The sequence below is a fragment of the Arvicanthis niloticus genome, chromosome X (genome assembly GCF_011762505.2).
Source record: "Arvicanthis niloticus isolate mArvNil1 chromosome X, mArvNil1.pat.X, whole genome shotgun sequence".
Lineage (NCBI taxonomy): Eukaryota > Metazoa > Chordata > Mammalia > Rodentia > Muridae > Arvicanthis > Arvicanthis niloticus.
In genome coordinates, this window is record NC_047679.1 from 112,283,049 (window position 1) to 112,303,002 (window position 19,954).

General features: G+C 38.5%; 1 protein-coding gene across 1 annotated transcript in view; it reads left to right on the forward strand.

The window, feature by feature from the left end:
- The first annotated feature begins 1,824 nt into the window (after window positions 1-1,824).
- Window positions 1,825-19,954, forward strand: part of Hprt1 (hypoxanthine phosphoribosyltransferase 1) — a 31,667-nt gene continuing 13,537 nt past the window's right edge. The window contains exons 1-3 of the mRNA XM_034486172.2: window positions 1,825-2,011; window positions 12,603-12,709; window positions 14,982-15,165. Coding sequence (XP_034342063.1) covers window positions 1,985-2,011; window positions 12,603-12,709; window positions 14,982-15,165 — 318 coding nt within the window. The 5' untranslated portion in view covers window positions 1,825-1,984. The remainder of the gene's footprint in view (window positions 2,012-12,602; window positions 12,710-14,981; window positions 15,166-19,954) is intronic.

The window sequence follows — 19,954 nt, forward strand, 5'->3', positions numbered from 1 at the left end:
CCATACAAGGAGGCAAGATGGTTGCAAATTCCAGGCCAACTGGAACTAAAAAGGGAGACTGTGACTCATGACAAACAAAGCTCCAGAATTTGTTGTTAAAATATAAGATCAGGGAGTTGCTGGCACACGCCTTTAATCCCATCACCCAGCAGGGAGAGCTCTGTGAGTTCAAGGCCAGCCTGGTCTACAGAAAGAGTTCCAGGACGACCAGGGCTACATAGAAAGACCCTGTCTCAGAAAACAACCAAATGAAACTAAACTAAACTAAACTAAACAAAAACCCCAAAAGTCTACCACCAAATCTCTCATATTAGTGTCCTTAATAACAGAGTGGCCACTGACTACAGCCAAGCATGCTGGACAGATACAAATGGAGGTATCAGCAGTAGCATTAGGGCAAGCAATGCTTTTCCAAGTAAACAGAGGATGATTTTGTTTTCTGAGTCCACAGTGGATAGTCGGCTGCCTGTAATCCCAGCACTTGAGAGATGGAGACAGAGGAACAGGGATTCCAGGCCATACTCAGCAACATAGTAAGTTTGTGGCCAGTCTGGGCTATAGGTGACCCTGTCTCAAAAACAGACTATCTAATAAATAAACAAAATATAAAACAAATTCCATGCAGGAAATTGTGGAGAAAAATAAATGTGAATAACAGTTACAATTCCCATATATTGTGTACTTTATTTTATATTGTGTCCCATATGTATGCTCCCTCAAATGCATGTATGTAATCATTTAATTCCCCATAAAGATTCTCAAGTACTGTTAATATGCTCACTTTACCTATTTATTTGTTTATTCATTCTTTTTTGTTGTTGGCGTATAAGATTGAACCAGAGCCCAAGTGTACTACTGCTGTGCTGTATTCCTGGCTCTTGTATTTTTTCAAACATTAGTCAGTTCGTTCCTTAGTTGTTTTTTCCGGCTAGGGTCTCACTTTGTAACTCAGGCTCGTCTGGAATTCACAGTTGCAATTCTCCTACCCCTACCTCTGTAGTGCTGGGATCACATGTGTCACCACACCTGGCTAAAATCAACATGTAAGAAATGACACCTTATTTGGTAACATATGAATCTCTATCAGCTTTCCTTTCGTGTGTGTGTGTGTGTGTGTGTGTGTGTGTGTGTGTGTGTGTCTTGCAGTCATGTTCAAGTGTGCTTACCTGTGCAGGTGCCTGAGGAAGCCACGGGTTGATGGCAAGATGTCTTTCTCAAACCCTATTTCACATTTTCCAATTTTATTTTGAAGCAAGATCTTAATTGTCTGGGTAGGTCGGATATGCATGTGATCCTCCTTTCTTGGTAGCTGGGCATAGAAACCCTTTTCACCATACCTGGCTTAAAATGCTCATTTTATATAAAGGCAAAAAGCAGTTTAGGGTCTAATTCTCATAAGGTTACCAAGTAGTTTATTTTCCTTTTGGACTGGCATCCTGATCCTGCTGTTCTAGGGCTGTGGATCTCAATTCTTATGACTACCTAAGAATTTTTCAAAGTACTGGGCCTAAATCACGAGGAATCACGTCATGAGTGGGACCCCTAAGAGCTGTTTAGACTCATGAGGAGGGAGAGAAATGAGGAATGAGGTAGGTGTCATTATCTGGGAGTCCTTTGGGGGACTACAGAGGGCTCGGGGGCTGTGGTATGGCCAGTACCATTTTCTTCAGAAAGAAAATTCCCAGGCCCATCTAGCCGGAACAGAGTTTTGAAACTGCCTGTAGAGGCGCGCGGGAGAACCCCCGGCAGAGTCTCTAGGGGCGGGGCCCAGGCGGGGCCTGGGCGGGGCCTGGGCGGGGCCTGGGCGGGCCGAGGGGCGGAGCCTGGCCAGCCGCGTCTCTTCTTGAAGCGGTTGCCGAGGCGGCGAGGAAGAGCGTTGGCTTCGGGCTTATCTCACGGCTTTCCCGAGCGGTAGCGCCTCCTCCTCCTCCTCCGGCCGGCTTCCTCCTCAGACCGCTTTTCCCGCGAGCCCACCGGTTCCGTCATGGCGACCCGCAGTCCCAGCGTCGTGGTGAGCCCTGGGGACTCTAGCAGAGCCCTACAGCTAGGCCCACGCGGCCGTTGGCACTGTGATGCCGGCCGGGGCCCTGAGGCCGGCTCTGGGTACTGGGGCGGAGGGGACTTTCAGGGGGCGGGAGCGGTCACAGATTCCTGGAGTCTGGCTGGTTGCCCTAGGAAGGCGGCGGGCAGGACAGAATGGCGGGGTTTGGGGTTCGGGGTGCCCCTGCAGTGAGCCCCGAGGGGGAGAGAGAGAAAGAGAGGGCTGGCTGCGTGTGGGCCTGGAAGGTGGAAATGGCGTTGGACTTGACATGTGCGGCCCGCGGGCGTGCGCGGCGGCTAGAGACCGAGGGCGGCTTCGGGAATGATCCTGCGCGGGGAGGGTGGGGAAGGCGGGGACAGCTCCCTCGGGAGAGGCCCAGCTCTACAAGTTTGGGGCTTGACGGCCGGGGAGCACCTCTAGAAGGAAGCTTCGGTACCCAAGGCTGTTGATGTTGACAGCATGGGAGGGCATGTTCAGGCCTGGGCTTTGCCTCTAATTCTGCAGCTGCCATAATTCATATTTGTGGGTATGCGCAATCGCTCCGTTGAATCAGCGCTGCGGCCCGGGCAGTGAAAATCACGCTTATTTTCCACCTGAAGAGTGGAAAGACAGCTCTTTTTTTTTCCCCATGGCCCAGAGTAATGGGCCTTGGCTTCAGATATACTTGACTTGGGAGCCCCGTGCCCTTGGATGCTGTGGGGAATTAAAAAAGTATGAATTTGGTTGTTAGGTTAAGTGACTTTTTTAATGACACTCATTATCAGATATCTTGCTTCTTCTTCCCCCCTCAGTCACTCTATTTTTTTTGTAACCTGCCAAGCTGCTGTCCCCACCTATCTACCTCCACCCCACAACTTTGCTGATCATGCTTGCTAAAACATCCCAAAGCTCCTGCTTCTGATTAACTACTTCATTCTTATTATTGCCTGTGGTACTACTTAAATGTCAAATTATGCTTTATATACTACAGATTTAGCAGTTATCTGCTTACTTCTTGATTGACTTTCACACTCACACATACTTTATTTTGATGTTTTCAGGCAGGGCCTTACTATGTAGCTCTGGCTGGTCTGTAATTGGTGATGTAGACCACCAGGCTGGCCTTGAACTTGTGACAGTCATCCTGCCTCCTGCTCTCTTCCTCCCAAATGCTGCATCACCATGCCCTGATGGGGTTTTTAAAAATCCATTTTAGGGAATGAACCCTTGTTCTACTACGTAAGCAAGCTCTCTACTGGGCCAAAAGCCAGGCCCCTAAACAAGCCTTATGAAGGTAGGACTCATAGCTTTAGCATATAGCACAGTGTCTGGTTTGTGGGAAGTTTTCACTAATAGTTTGTTGGGTGAATTAATAACCATTTGAGCCCTAAAAAAGTGTTGTCTCATACTATATTAGACATTGTGGCTTAAGGCAAAACCATTGTGTTCTTTTTATTTTTAGATTTGATTTATTGTATGTATCTGAGTATACTGTAGCTGTCTTCAGACACACCAGAAGATAGCATCAGATTCCATTACAGATGGTTGTGAGCCACCATGTGGTTGCTGGGAATTGAACTCAGGACCTCTGGAAGAGCAGTCAGTGCTCTTAACCACTGAGCCATCTCTCCAGCTCCAGCACTGTGTTATTAATGGCCTGGAATCCTGCTTGTTTAGACTGTTCTGTGTGGCCTTCAGTATCTTCACCTAGGCTCCAGCATTCTTTTTAGACAATTTCTTCCTGTGTAGCCTTTGCTCCAAGTAGACAGGCCTTGAACTTACAGCCATCTTCTACCTCAGTGTGGGAATTATAAGCAAGCATATGCTATCATCTGTTTTTTTTTTTTTTTTTTTTTTTTTGGTTTTTCCAGACAGGGTTTCTCTGTGTAACCCTGGCTGTCCTGGGACTCACTCTGTAGACCAGGCTGGCCTTGAACTCAGAAATCCGCCTGCCTCTGCCTCCCAAGTGCTAGGATTAAAGGCGTGCGCCACCACCGCCCGGCCTATCATCTGGTTTTAAATTTTTCTTACATCTGAGATGTTGGCTGCTGGTGTTGAAAGGACTGTAAGATAATAACACTTACATAGTCCCTGAGTCAGAATAGTAATAATAGCCATCATTGTGTTTACATTTATCTATCCTAATTAGTTTTCAAAATAATCCTGTAACAGTGACGTGTTCACATTATCAGGCACATGTTATTAAGAGGGGAGATAGCCACCTCTCTCCCAAATAAGTACTAAACCCTGGTTTAAATCACCAGCACCAGAAGCAAGATAAATTTTAGAAAGTGGAGCTCTGTCTCAAATCTTGGTTTGTGTCTGGGGTCTATGCAAGTAAATCCTATGGTAGGATACGGTAGATAATATAGTAGGTGTTACTTTCTTCAGTTATTGAGGAAGTTCTATGGCTGCTTTTAAGCTTTGAGATACAGTACTTGTTCAGTGTAGAGTTAGTTCTTTGTGCTAGAAGTGGCTATTCTTAGTTTTGTTTGAACATCAAGAAATTCACTGTATTTTTAGTTTGTAAATTCCCCTTCCTTTTTTAAATTTTTTTTTTGTTTCCTTCCCTTAAATTGTCTGCATGCTAGGAATAACAAACACTTAAAAAGTGCTTACTGCATGCTGGTTGCTATTCTAAGCCCTTTAGCTGACTTGACTTATTTCTAATTTTTTCCTGTATATGGCTGTTTTGCCTGTATGTATGTATACGTGTCTGTACCATGTGTTTGCTTTGTTCCTGTGGAGTCCAGAAGACCTGCCATAGGGCTGCTGGGAATTGAACCCAAGTCCTCTGGAAGAACAATAAGTACTCTGAGGCATCCTCCAACCCCTACCTGACTTTATCTTTAAAGAATATTACACAGAGGAGTTAAATAATTTGCCTACATCATTCAGTGCTACTATATTTGAACTTGTTGATCTGGCCCCAGATTCTACCCTTAGCCAGTAAACTTACCTTAGGAGCTACAGTGGATGTTTATTAAATACTTGCTCTGTCTTCGCCATTGACAAATGTTTTATGGACTTTAATGTCATTACCTGAAAGTTATATAATAAGTACCCCTGTGTTAAATGAACACTAACATGACTAGGGTGACACAAAGTAGAGGACATAAATATAGGCTTTAATACTTTCATGAAATGGCCCCTAGATGTGTCTGATAGATACAAACCATGCTGCTTGTAACTATCAGTCTAGAAAAGGCTTCTCGCTTCTTATAAACTAATGTGAAACATCACATAGGAATTTCAGAATGGCCCAGATAAAAGTATGATATACTAACTGAACCTTGTTAAATGATTTTATTTATAATGTCTTGAGATAAAGATGCACTCTGTAAATTAATGTAGCCTGCTGGCCTTACATTATCATAATTAACCTAATCCTTAGGCTTCTATGTGCTAGAATTACAATCATGAGCCACCACCCTTGGCTTAAATGATTTTTTTTTGAGATACTTTCTCTGTAGTTCTAGGCTGGTTTCCCAACTCACTTTATCTTCTGAGTGTGGGAATGAGAGATAGACATATTCTAACCATGCTTGGTATGCTAATAAGAGTGAGTCTGTGTTTTTGGTGACCTAACTACTCCTTGAGCTATGCCTTTATCTATCTGCTAATTTTTTCAGGTTTTAAGGATTTATTTCTATGTTATGTGTATGAATGCCTGCATTGTATGTGTGTGTGTGTGTTTGTATGTATGTATGTATACCATTAGGATACCTGTGGATGTCAGAAGAGAGCATTTCATCTCCTGGAACTGGAGTTTCAGGCTATTGTGAGCCTCCACGTGGGTGTTGGGAACTGAATCTAGATCCTCTGCAAGAGCAAGTATTTTTAAAAAATTATTTATTTTTAATTTACTTTATGTCTTGATCACAGCCCCTTCCCTCCTCTCTTCTCAGTCCTACCCTCCCACCCTTACAAATCCCTCCCCTATTGCTTCCTCAGAGAAGGAAAGCCCCTTCCCTTTGCTACCCTGGGGCTTCTAGTCCCAGCAGGTCTCCCATTGAGGCCTAACTAGGCAGTCCTAGTACTCCTAACCATTGAGCCGTCTTTCTAGCCCATTTTCTTTCTCAGAATTGGTTAAGTATTATAGTTTTGGTCTAACAGTATTTTATTATTATCAATGGCATCTAAAATAACATCCATTTATAAATAAGACCAAAATGAACTATTTTGATCAGTAAAAAAATGGGAATAATTCCTCCTAGAAATTTCTTTTTTTGTTTCTTTGTTTGTTTTGTTTTTCGAGACAGGGTTTCTCTGTGTAGTCCTGGCTGTCCTGGAACTCACTCTGTAGACCAGGCTGGCCTCGAACTCAGAAATCCGCCTGCCTCTACCTCCCAAGTGCTGGGATTAAAGAAAGGCCTGCGCCACCAACGCCCGGCAAGAAGTTTCTTTATGTAAATTTTATACTCTTGTTAACCTATGTTATAGATCTATCTTAATTATTTGGATAAAAATAATCTGGATTATTGTAGCAGGTGGGAAAAAGAATATCAGGAAAAAAGATGCATTACAGTTTTATTGTTGTTTGAGGTGGGGTACTTTTTGTGAGGGATTAGTTTACTTTAGTTTGGGATAGATTTTCTTTATATAGGCCAGGCTGGTCTCAGGCTGAAAATCCTTCTTAGTCTCTTAAGTGTTGGGATTAGGAGCATGTACTGCCATGGCCAGTCTTGTGGTTTTTATTTTTTCACTTTGTACATTTTAGATGAAAGAAAAAACCAGCTAATTTGTTTTATTATTACAATGAATGACTATCATGAACTGAATTTTCACTTTTTTATTTTTGTACAGTTGGTAGTTTTTACAGTTTTTTTTAAATTTTATTTATTTTTTTTAAACTTTTTTACTTTTTATTTTATTTTATTTCTTTGAGACAGGGTCTCTATATAGCCCTAGCTGTCTTGGAACTTACTATGACTAAGCTGCTGGCCCTGAACTCAGATCTATTTTCCTGCCTCTGTCTCTCAAGTGCTGGGATTAAAGGTATGCCATGTGTCACAATACTTGACAAATCAAATAGACCCATATCACTTTTCTTTTCTCCCTCCGGCTCTTCCTATTTGCCTACCCTAGAATTTCTTTTTCTTTGATTATTATTGTTACATACATATATGTATGTATGTGTATGCATGCATATACTTGTTTGTGTGTAGATGGTTTCAAGGTTGATCGCTCTGCAATGGATAGCCAAAAGGGAGCTCTTCCTGGGGGTGGCTAATTCTTCTCACAGTTGTCATTGGTTGCCTGTAGTTCTTTGTGTAGGGGTGGGACCAAGAGAATTTTCAAACTTGGAATCTTCCAGCCTTAGTCTCCTGAGTGCTGGGATTATAGGTATGTACCGCCATGCATAGCTCTTGTAGGGTTTTGTTTTGGTTTTATTTTTGTTTGTTTGTTTATTTGAGATAGCATGCCATTATATAGTGCTAGCTGTTCAGGAACTCTCTTTTGCTACTGTGTGTAGGGGTCAGAGAACAACTTGCCATAGTTGATTCTTTACTTCTATGATATAGATCCTGAGGATTAAACTCAGATTAAATTTGGCAGCAGCCTGAGATGGGATCTGGCTGTGTTGCCTAGGCTAGCCCTGCCTTAATTTTCCAGGTAGTTAGGACTACAGGCACATCACCTTATACCTAGTGGAATGTGTTTTATCCTTCCATAATTAATTAGATAACCAATGGTCCATATCATTTTTCTCTGCTCTAGTAAGTGGGTACTGAAATTTTGTCTGTGTAGTCTTTCTATAATTCTATGTTATGTGGATTCACTAACATTGATAGATCACATAAAAGTATTAATTACTACCAATAATAGTAATATTGAGACTCAGTTGTTATTTTCCTGTTAAGGACTGCCAAAATAACTAACATTTAAATAATCTGTTATTAACAAGAATTCAGACACTTCAAATTACTTTCAAACTACCTTCAGTTTTTTCTTGCTGTTCAGTGTCAATATCTGTTATTCTACTATGCATATTACTAAAGGGAAAGATTATTTTATTTAATTCATGTTCTTATAGCTATGGTAGTTACCGGGCCTACTTGTCTAGAGTGATTAAAATTTATTCCTGGGCTGAATAGTCTACTACCTTATTTTAATATTTCTTATAGCTTTAACTCTTGGAAAGAAAACACTCTATGTAACTTATTTGTAGGACTGATAAAAAATTAGAAGATGAGCATAGTACTGTTTTAAGTTTTCACATTTAGAAATATCTATCAATAAATTATAATTTTTAAACCATATTCAGATATAATATAAATTATCTCGAGGATAACCTATCATCTGCTTTAATGGTTTTGGAGAATTTTTTTAAAAAATTGTTTTTTTGTTTTTGGAAAATTTTAATATATTTGAATTAAGCTAGTGTCCCACTATGTAGCCAAAGCTGGCCTCAGACTTGGTAGTTTTCTGTCTCAGACTTCTGAATGCTGAGATTATAGGTATGTGCCACCATGTCCAGCACAAATCCCTATTATAAAATGTACACATTTGTAATAATGGCAATCACATAAATTTTTGTGGTTTACACATAAAATTTCTTGCTACACAGGTACATTATCAGAAATAATATAAAAAAGGAAATTAACTTCAGCTAATAAGACGTTTGGAACATCAGTTCATTATCTACAATTTGGATTGTTTAAGTCTCTTTGTAGTAAAATATAGCATTGTTCATGAGCCCAAACAAGACTCCATTAAATGGAAGTGAGTCCTGTCTCAGAAAAGAAAACTATTGTGAATTAAAACTTGTATAATAAGCCAGTTGTAGTGGAACATGCTTCTAATCCCAGCAAGGATAGGAAGAGTTCCAGGGCAGCCTGGTCTATATAGTGATGAGAGACAGGAAAGGGTGTGTGTCTGTGAGAATAATAGATAATAGAAAATTGCTTTTAATTTTATGAATAGTAATCAGCATGTCCAAAGTTATAGAATAGACAGAAATTGCTAAGTGTGACCTTCACACGTGCACCTGTGTTCACACATGCACACACACACACACACACACACACAATATTTCAATTGAAGAGTTTTAAGACTATTTTTGCCTTTTGGGGAAGAAATGTATCAATATGGCTTTAATTAACTGGATATGATGGTTCATACCTGTAAACGCCATCATATGGGAAGCCAAGGCAGGAAGATTGCCCCAGGTTTCAGGATAGCTTGGACTATTTCATAAGATAAGGCTTTGGTGGACTACAGAGCCAAGACCATTTAAAATCAGAAACAAATTTTCTTTTTTTTTTTTTCTTCTTTTTTGGTTTTTCGAGACAGGGTTTCTCTGTGTAGCCCTGGCTGTCCTGGAACTCACTCTGTAGACCAGGCTGGCCTTGAACTCAGAAATCCGCCTGCCTCTGCCTCCCAAGTGCTAGGATTGAAGGCGTGCGCCACCACTGCCCGGCAGAAACAAAATTTTTAATGTTAAAATAACAATATAAATATTTCAGAAGAACAAAACAAAAATTCTCAGACATGAATCTGTTTTAATTAGAAATCAAGACTTTTGCATTGGTGAATAGTTTGGTGTGTTGACAGAATTAGAATTCCCATTTTTGAGTAATTCCTGTTGATCTGTTTGTATTCTTAGACTACATGACTGAGAGTTGGGTGCACATCTGTAATCCCAGCACTCACATAGCAGAGGGAGGAAGATCATAGCAAATTTGAGGCCATCCTAGTCTATATATCTAGTTCCAGCACAGCTAGAGTTACATAGTAAGACCTTGTCTCACATAAAAAAGACTGGGATGAACTTGGCAGAGTTCACATTGGATTTGTCTTTAATTGAAACAATCTTTGAAGTTCTTAGGTAGGTTACCTATAGAACCTGTAGCGAGGCACCAAGGCATTTTAGTAGGTGCAATAGTCTGATAAAACCAGGGTGTGATATGTTCAGGCCAGAAACGAGTGGAGGGTGTGAGTATGCCTCAGGAAAGTCATTGCAGTATTCTAATCTTGATTCTAAGGTACTTTGAAATGATCCAGCTTTATTTTTGTCAGATTATAGTATATACATTCTCATGAGCCTGGTATGAATGTTTATTATTATCTTATAAAATTGAGCCGTCTGTCATCTTTCTCCAAAACATGAACTAAAATTTGCTTTATAAAACTTACAAAAATGTTTTTTTTGTAAAATACTTTTTTGAATGTTCCTTTGTATGATACAAATATCCAATTTATCTACTTTTGTTGGAAAATGTGTCTTAATATAAATATTAAGTGAATGTTAAGCAGGTTTTTTTATCTCTCTATTTTTTTAGAAGTTACCATAATGTTTCACAAATTTTTCTGATTATGAAAAAATACATGTGTATTTAAGAATAAACCAGTATTTTGCATGCTGCAGAGTCTTGTGAACAGACCTAAAAATAAATAAAATTCTACCAAACACTGAACTCAAAATAGACCTTTTGGGACTAGACAAAGACAAAGACTATACAACCCTTAATGTCTTTTCTCTGGGAGAAACCTCAAAATATATCTGAATTCTGAGCTGGGTTTTCATAGTTCCAGTACTTGGAAAGTAGCACGGTTGTGAGTTTGAAACCAGCATGAGCTATACAATGCGATTCCATCTCAAAAACAATAGCAAGTGAATTCTGCAAAGAATGTAGATTTATATATTTGTTTTTTTCAAAGTCAGACCACTTATCACCAAAGCACCTAATACGTTAACTGAAAGAAAGAACTCTCTACGAATTAACTGATATTATGAGATTTGGTTAAGTTTTGATCAATATTCTTTGAAAACTGCCAGAGCAGCCTACGCAACCAGGTCTCGTAGTCTTTTTGGTTTAGAGAATTTTTTGGGTTGGGAACAGGAAATCACTATGTAGGCCACTTTGGCCTCTAACTCGTGATTATTCCTGCCTTGTACTCAACTGCTGGCATTAGAGATGTGTGGCATCGTGTGCAGCTTGATGCTTTCGTTCCTATGATACTGTTCCAGCCAGGTACTGCCACTTTTTAGATGGGGCTTAAAAGTTGTGAGTATCCTGTAAGATGGAGTAGTATAATTCTTCCTGGCTTATTTCTCTCAATAAGTTCTGATTAATAGATTATAACTTATGATTTTTAAAGTTTTCTTGTAGTTTTTTGTTTTGTTTTTAGTGTAAAGAGGGCTGGAGATTAGCTTCTTTTATGGAGGGCTTGCCTGGTATGCATGAAACCCTGGGTTTGACACCTAACACCACATAAACTGGGTGTGATAGCTCATAATTCAAATGTGCAAGAGGGAGAAGCAGAAGGTTCAGAAGTTGAAAGGTCAACTGCATAGTGACTTTGAGGCCAGTTTGGAATCCATGAGACACACCCCGCATTTCACTGTATCACTCACTGTCAAAGATAGTGGCTTTTATGATTTGGAGTTTGGGGATATTTTTAAAGACAGTGTCTTTGTGGCCCCTAGCTGGCCTGGGATTCACCACTTAGTAACCCCTGCTGGCCTCAAATTCAGGAACTTGTACTTCCCAAGTACTGGGTTACTAGGATGTCCAGCAGATTTAGCTTACTTCAATGATTTTGCTCTACTTTTTTCTGTGTGTACAGGTACATGTATATTTATAAAACTATCATAATACATTTTGCCACCAAAGTACCAACCATAGCATTAATGGTATTAAATGTTTTGTATGCTGGGCTCTGGGCATATTAGTATAACCAATATGATATAATGCGAAACAATTTTGGATTGTCTTCTGTGAAATTTTATTAGTAGATTGTAACCATCTCAGACTTCTAAGTTTGAGGGTTCTTTTTAAAGATTTATTTATTTATTTTATGTATATGAGTACACTGTAGCTGTTTCAGACACAGCAGATGAGGACATCAGATCTTGTTACAGATGGTTGTGAGCCACCATGTGGTTGCTGGGAATTGAACTCAGGACCTTTGGAAGAACAGTCAGTGCTCTTAACTGCTGAGTTATCTCTCCAGCCTCTAAGTTTGATTTTTTTAAAGGATCAATTTTTTTGGTGACCTACACACACACAGAGAGAGAGAGAGAGAGAGAGAGAGAGAGAGAGAGAGAGAGAGAGAGAGAGAGATTTTCTTAGAACTTAGATGGTTAACACCAGTTTTCATTTTTATTCTGTGTGATATTTTAATTAACTTACTAGAATAATATACTGTGTTAAAACATATTTTAGGAGATTGGGGAGATGGCTCAGTTTTGGAACCCCAACACAGAAAAGGCAGAGACAGGGAGATCCCTGGGCTTCCTGGCCAGCTAGACTAGCAAAATTGGTTAACTAGGTTCAATGAGAGACCCAGTCTCAAAACATAAGAAAAAAATTTTTTAGACCCAATTTCAGTCTCTGAAAATCCCCAAAGGAAATTCTGTGTCATGTTTTACTTCTCATTCTTGACCTTATTCAGCAATAAGACACATGGTTTTCGTAGAGAAGTATAATTTATTACAAAAACAGTAAAATTTATCTGTTCTTCATACCCTCTCATTCTTAAATTCCTCTGGTAAACTAAGAATTAGTATGTAAATTTAATTAAATATGGATATCTTATAATGCTCTGTTTTGAAACAACTTTCTTTCTTTTGCAGATTAGTGATGATGAACCAGGTTATGATCTAGATTTGTTTTGTATACCTAATCATTATGCCGAAGATTTGGAAAAGGTGTTTATTCCTCATGGACTGATTATGGACAGGTTAGTAAGACTTCAATTCAAGTTATTTTTAGAGGTGTGTGTGTGTGTGTGTGTGTGTGTGTGTTGAGAGAGAGAGGTGTATGTGGTATATTTGTGAAGTGTATGCATGGTACATGGAATCCAGAGAAGGAAATTAGGTGTCCTACTACTGTTGTTCTCTTATTCCCTTGAATCATTGTCTCTCACTGAACCTAGGGCATACATACTGATTTGGCTAGGCTGCCTGCCTAGCAAGACCCAGAGATCTACTTGTCTTTGCCCCCCAGCACTGAGGTTACAAGTAGGTACAACCACACCTGGTTTTTATATGGGTACTGGGGGATCTGAACTTAGGGCCTGATGCTTCCACAAGTGCTTTTACCTACCAAGCCATCTCCAGGCAAAAAATGTTTTTTTTTTCTTGTATTAATTCTAGCTTAGCAACTGTTGAGTAGTTGATATTGAATATAAGCTAAGCCAACTTATTAATGACTAAATGTTTTCTATTTTTTATTTGTATGTGTGAGTGCCTGCATGTATGTATGTGAAACATATGCATTTCAGGAACTGGAGTTACAGAAAGTGCTCATAAGTGATTAAACTATCTTTCTAGCCTCAATGCTTTCTATTTTTAAAGTCCTTTTCATACACACACACACACACACACACACACAGCAGGAAGCCTTACTAATTAATTACCCAGTTTTAGTCATAAATAGTGGGGATCCATAGTAAGTAAATCAACATTTTTGAAGAGAGGTTAGAAAAATTACTTCTAGTCTGTCCATGGAAGCTAAATGAGATTATTATTCTGTTTTCTCAGCTTGCTATACATATTTTCTACCTAGACAATACCAATTCAAATACACTGTAAGCAAAGTGTATAGACATGCACATATGCACGCAAGTTATATACTGTCATATAGTACTAAAATTTATGGACTTTTTCATATTTGTACATCTAGAGCTATCAAATTTTTTATCTTTTAAAAATTCCATTACAATTAAGGTGTGTGTGTGTATGAAGTATTTGCTATTTGAGATAGGGTCTTACTGTTTAGCTCAGACTGGCTTGGAACTTTCTGTACAGCCCAGAGTGGCCTTAACTCAGCGGTCCTCCTGAACAGCCTCTTATATGTGGAGATTACAGGTATGTGCTACCGTGCCCAGCCCTACATGGTACTTTGTTTTTGAAATAGGGTCTTATAGCTTAGACTGGCTTCTAAGTCAATGTGTAGCTAAGGATGGTTTGAACTTCTGATCCTACTCCTTCAACTCCTGGTGTGCCATTATGTCCAGTTTGCACAGTTGTGAGTAGGACTCAGGCATGTATTCTACCAGCTGAACTACATCCCAGATCTCCTCCATTTATTTTAAAGATTATAGGCTATTCTCTCCACAGATGTGCCATAACTGATTTATCCTCTGTGCTGTTGATGGACACTTAGGATCTCCATTATTTTCCACTTAGTAGAGTATATTAGAGGGAATAAGTCTTAAATACACATTTTAACACTTGCTCAGCTTTAGGTAAGTAAAGATTACTGGTCAAGGAAATGGTACTTAGTGGATGCTTCCATACTGTCAAATCGTCCTCCAAAAAGTTACAGCATTTTATATACTTCCAGTGAGTGGTATGTGAGAGTTCATTTTTCATTAGGCTCATCTAATATTTTATATTAGAGAAATGCAATTTAACCAAAATTTGTCAATCTAGTAAGCTTTGAAGAGTATATCTTTTTATTTGTATCTTTAAATTTTATGATAGATGTTATAGTGTACCTATATTGTATTGCCTCCTCTCCTCCCCTCCCTTTCCCTCTCCTCCCTTCTTCTCTCCTCCTTTTCCTTCTCTTCTCTTCTCAGCAGGATCTTGCTATGGAGCCCTAAGTGATCTAGTACTTAACTCTGTAGTCCAGGCTGTCCTTCAGCTTATGGCATATATCATCAGGCTTAGCATAGTTCTTGGTTTTAAAGGTATCCGTTTTTAATTTTGGTTGAGCTGGTGTATATCTGTACTCTGAGCACAGAGAAGTAGAGACAAAAATTCTGATTTCAGTCCAGCCTGGGCTGTTTAGAGGGATTCTCTTTAACCTTCCTCTGCCCCAAAAATCTTACCTTTGGTAAATGAAAAATAAAGTTCCCACTTTTGCAAAAAATTGCTTTATGAAGCAAGAATTCCCTTCATGAAGACAAATAATGTGTCCTCTAGAAGTTTAATGCTTAAGAGGTATTTGTTATAAAGCATAAATATTCAGAATCTTCTTTTTAATTCCTGATTTTTTTTCTGCAGGACTGAAAGACTTGCTCGAGATGTCATGAAGGAGATGGGAGGCCATCACATTGTGGCCCTCTGTGTGCTCAAAGGGGGCTATAAATTCTTTGCTGACCTGCTGGATTACATTAAAGCTCTGAATAGAAATACTGATAGATCCATTCCTATGACTGTAGATTTTATTAGACTGAAGAGCTACTGTGTAAGTATAATTAACTTATAATTTAAAAAAAATAGAGCCATTCTAGTTTTATCTAAATTTTCTTTGAAGTTCTATAAACTATACTATGTAATCATCTAACTTGGTGATGGTGGAATTACTGTGATTTATTTATTTATTTTTCTGTGCTGAGGTGGAACCCAGGGCCAGACTAAGTACTATATAAAAAAACTGAGCTTCATCCCAGTCAGTTTTTAAAATTTTAATTTGAGACCCTTCCTCACTAACTTGCTCAGACTATTCTTGATCTCATTACATAGGCTGATCTAGAAATTTCAGTCATCTTGCTTCAGCATCTCAAGTGGCTGGGATTATAGGCAGGTGCTACCACTTCAGACCATGATTGTTGTTGTTGCTATTATTATTATTATCACCATCATCATCATTAATTCATTGATACTTTACATCACAACATAGAATAATAACTGATTGTAGTTCATGACCAACATAAAAGTTATAAATTTTTTTGTTGTCTTATTTTGGTCTGGATTTTGGTTTGTTTCATGACACTGCTCAGGCTAATCACAAACTGCATGGCTCAAATAGTCCTTCTGTCTTAGCCTCCTATGTTCTGGGAGTATAGGCTTCACCAGCCCTGTTTTTGTATTTTGTTTTTTAAAAAATCTCCTAAAAATTGCTATTGAGTGGAGTGGAGAGATAGCTCAGCAGTCACAAGCACTTGTAGAGGACTGGGGTTTGGTTGCTAGCACCCCAAAGACAGCTTACAATTATCTGTAGCTCCAATTCCAGAGGATCTGTATGGTAAAGCTACATGCATATGGGCATGCAGGTAAAACTATTATACATATAAAATAAAAATATATCAGTCTTAAGAGAATTATAGGCCTGGTAAGATGGCTCAGTAGTCAAAAGCACTGGCTGCTCTTCAGAGGACGTAGGTTCAATTCTTAGCACTTATATAGTGGCTCACAATGGTCTGTACCTCCAGTCCCAGGGTTCTGACACCCTCTTCTGACACTGGACAAACACTGGACACTCAAATGGAAAACAAACATGTAGCAGAAACATCCATACACATAAAATGAAAAAAAAATTGCTATTATTGAGACTTGGTGTTTTCTCAACTGTATATGCTGGTGGCAAATATTCTCGCTGGAGAAAATTGCTTTGAGAGGAATCCTAAGTTATTTGATTCTTAAGATTCAAAGTCTTAAGATTAGTGGTTATTTCTTGGAAAACATAAAATACTTTTGACCTGGGACCACTTTACCTTTGCCAGAGTCTGAAATGATTTAGAATATTGACAGTATGACGAAACAAAAGAAAATGTCATTTTTTTTTTCATTTTTGGAGACAGGGTTTCTCTGTGTAGCCCTGGCTGTCCTGGAACTCACTTTGTAGAACAGGCTAGTCTTGAACTCAGAAATCTGCCTGCCTCTGCCTCCCAAGTGCTGGGATTAAAGGTGCCACCACTGCCCAGCAAATGTCATCTTTATATGTAAACTTCATTCACACTTTTGATGGTGTAGTTTGCTCCTGCCCTTCCCCCTTTTCCCTTCCCTGCCCTGCCCTACCCTTTCCTTTCTTTCATTCCTTCTTTGGCTCTTTATGTAGTCCCGGCTATCCTGGAATTTACTATGTAGACCAGGCTGGCCTTGAACTCAGTGATCCCCCCCCCCCACACACACACACACAATTCCCTAGTGTTGGATATCACTGCCTGGCTAAAATATGTATTTATTTTAAAAGTAAAACTGCAGAAAGTCACAGAGTAAAAGGTTGTCTTTCCACCGTCCACTTTTTAAAAAATAGATGTGATTTATTTTATATTTCTGAGGAGTTTTATTTTTGTACATGTGGATATGTGGACCATGTGAGTGCCTCATGTCTGCAGAGGCCAGAAGAGGACATGGGATCCCCTGGAAGTCACCGTATGTGGGTGCTGGGAACTGAGCCTGGGTACTCTATAAGAACAGTGCACACTTTTTACTGTTGGACCATCTCTCTGGCTCCTGTCATCACTTTTTATTTTGAATATTTAAAGAGTATATACATGTACCCCACATATTACTGTAATTTACATAATCAGTGTTAGACCAGGGGGTATTTAACTACCTAGGTGCAAAAGAGCCTAGGGATTGCAAATATCTCTTGTATTGAATGAAAAAGTCCACTAATTAAAACCACTGTATTTGTGTGCTTTTAAGAAAGAAACTACTTCCAGTTACAGTTGTATGGTACCATGAATTATGTTTTCAGGGGGAGTAAAGTATAAATGTGCATCTTTAAACAGTGAAATATGGTGTTATATATTTGCTGTCATTTTTCTATTCCCAGTGCTCTATAACCTTCAGGAAAATGAAACATTTGATAACTACACAAATATGTTCTATTTTGAGTTTTATTTCAATTTTATAAAATTCTACTAAAATAGTTGAAGAAAAAAATTAGACCTTGTGAGAAATCATTGTTAGTACACAAGTAATGTTTTGAGTTTTTAAATTTGTAATTATTTTGAGTGTCTTAAGTATGCTAAACAAATAATGCTCTAAAACCTGAGCTCTTGTTGCTATTTAGAGATTATCAGAAATCCTAGTGATAGAAAAATTGAAATACAACATCTTTCCTGTCACTCCCATTTTCCAACTAGACTCTAAGAAGTAGACAAAGTAGAAACAAACATCAAGGCTGTATTCTTCTGCCTAATGGAGTGAGGAAAGGGAAAGAAAGAGAGGAGCAAGTCTGGAGAAGGGAGGACTGTCCTTTCATTCATTCCAGTACTGGCTTTGTAGAGTTTACTGTAATAAAGATGAGGCCTCTTGAGAGGCACCAAGTTAAGTGACATTTGTGTTCCAGACAGGGAGGTTGTTAGAGTTTTCTGGCCACTCGGGTCAGGTAATTAATTTATGGATAACATTTGTAAACAATATAATAGGCACTTATATAACAACTATTAAATGAAACGTTTTTATTAGCTTCCATTTAAAAGGAAGCTGTTTCCTTGAAAAAAGCTTCAGGGAAACACTGAGGTTAATGGGACTGTGGAAATTTGAACATCCTAGAGCTGTGTGCTTTGGAGTTCTGTTGCCTTGGACCCTATAGTAATAGCCTTTGGATCACAGTTGCATTCTTAGATATGTATTACTTTTGTCTGTCTGTCCTTTGAAAAAGGAAGTAATTGACGTTGGACTGTAATACCACCTTTCTACAGCAGATGGCAGTATTTACCAGGTTTGTTCTTGCTATGTAGCACTCAGCATAGTTCCCTCTTAACTAGTTTCAGGTTTTGTACAGTTCTTTTTCTTTGTGTCTTTAATCATTTGTATATGTTTGAAATTCTGAGTTTTAGGCTAAACTAATAAAAGAAATAATATGCCAAAATTAAACTAAAAAGCCAACATTTAGTTTATAGCCTGGACTAGTAGTATATTTGTGTTTATTTTGTTTCTCTTCACCCCCCTTACACATGCTAGGTAATTCTACCAACTGAGGTATCATTTAAAAAATATTTTGAGATAGGGTTTTGTTAGGTAGCCCTCAGCAATCTCAAACTGAATCCTGCCTTATCTTCTATAGATATTATTATAGTACTGTGATTACAGGTATGTGTAATGAATACCTGCCCCAACATACTTTTAAATACAGGATAAAAATAGTTTTATAGATAGTATATTGGTCTGCTACTTGGTGTTATTAATTAGTATTGGTAAATATATTATTAGATTGTATGATTCTTTGTAATATTTCCATACACATACTTTTATGTGTATTAACTTCATTAGTTTAGGTAATTCCCTTTTAAAGACATGCTGATTTTTCTTAATGAGTACCTGATATAGTGAACGTTCTTGAATGCTCCCTTGCATGTTTGTGAATATTTTTGTAACATTAGATTCTGGGAAATGGGATTGTTAGACCAAAATGATTTGCATGTTTATAATTTTAATAGGTACTACTGTATTTTTTCAAAAGAGGTCATATTGCTTTCTGTAATCTAATTAGTAACTTGAGCATTTGTTTCTCAATGTCTTATCAGGCTTAAGTGCTGTAAATGTGGATGAGTGAACAGTAGAATCACGTGTAGAATTTGTCAGATAGCCATCATTTTATGTTATGGACTTCTATAAATTATCTGTCTGTGTTTTCCATTTTCTAGTAGTTCTTTTTTTAAAAAAGATTTGTTTATCTTTATGTGTATGTGTAGATGCCAGCATGCATACATGCATATATATATATCCATCCATCCATCATGTGAATGCCTGATGCATTTGTGGCCAGAAGAGGAGAGGATCAGATCACCTGAAACTGGGGTATAGGCAGTTGTGAGCTGCTATGTTGGTGCTGGAAACTGAACTCAGGTCCTTTGCAAGGCTATTAATTGCTGATTTCTCTCCAGCCCCGTCTGGTGGGTTCTTATTTTGAAGAGTAATGTACATATATAGTGCTTACAGATTTTTTTACTTGGAGTTTATGACTAGTTTTGCCCTTTCTAAGAATTCAGAGGAAAGCCATATATTCCTAGGGGCTGGAGAGATGGCTCAATGTTTAAGAGCACTGACTGCTCTTCCAAAGGTCCTGAGTTCAATTCCCAGCAACCACATGGTGGCTCACAACCATCTGCAATGGGATCTGATGCCCTCTTCTGGTGTGTCTGAAGACAGCTACAGTGTATTCATATATATATATATATATATATATATATATATATATATATATATATATAATAAATCTTTAAACTAAAATATTCTTATTTTCTTCTAATCCACTTATAGTTCTATTTTTTACATTTAGATTTTAGTCCATCTGGAAT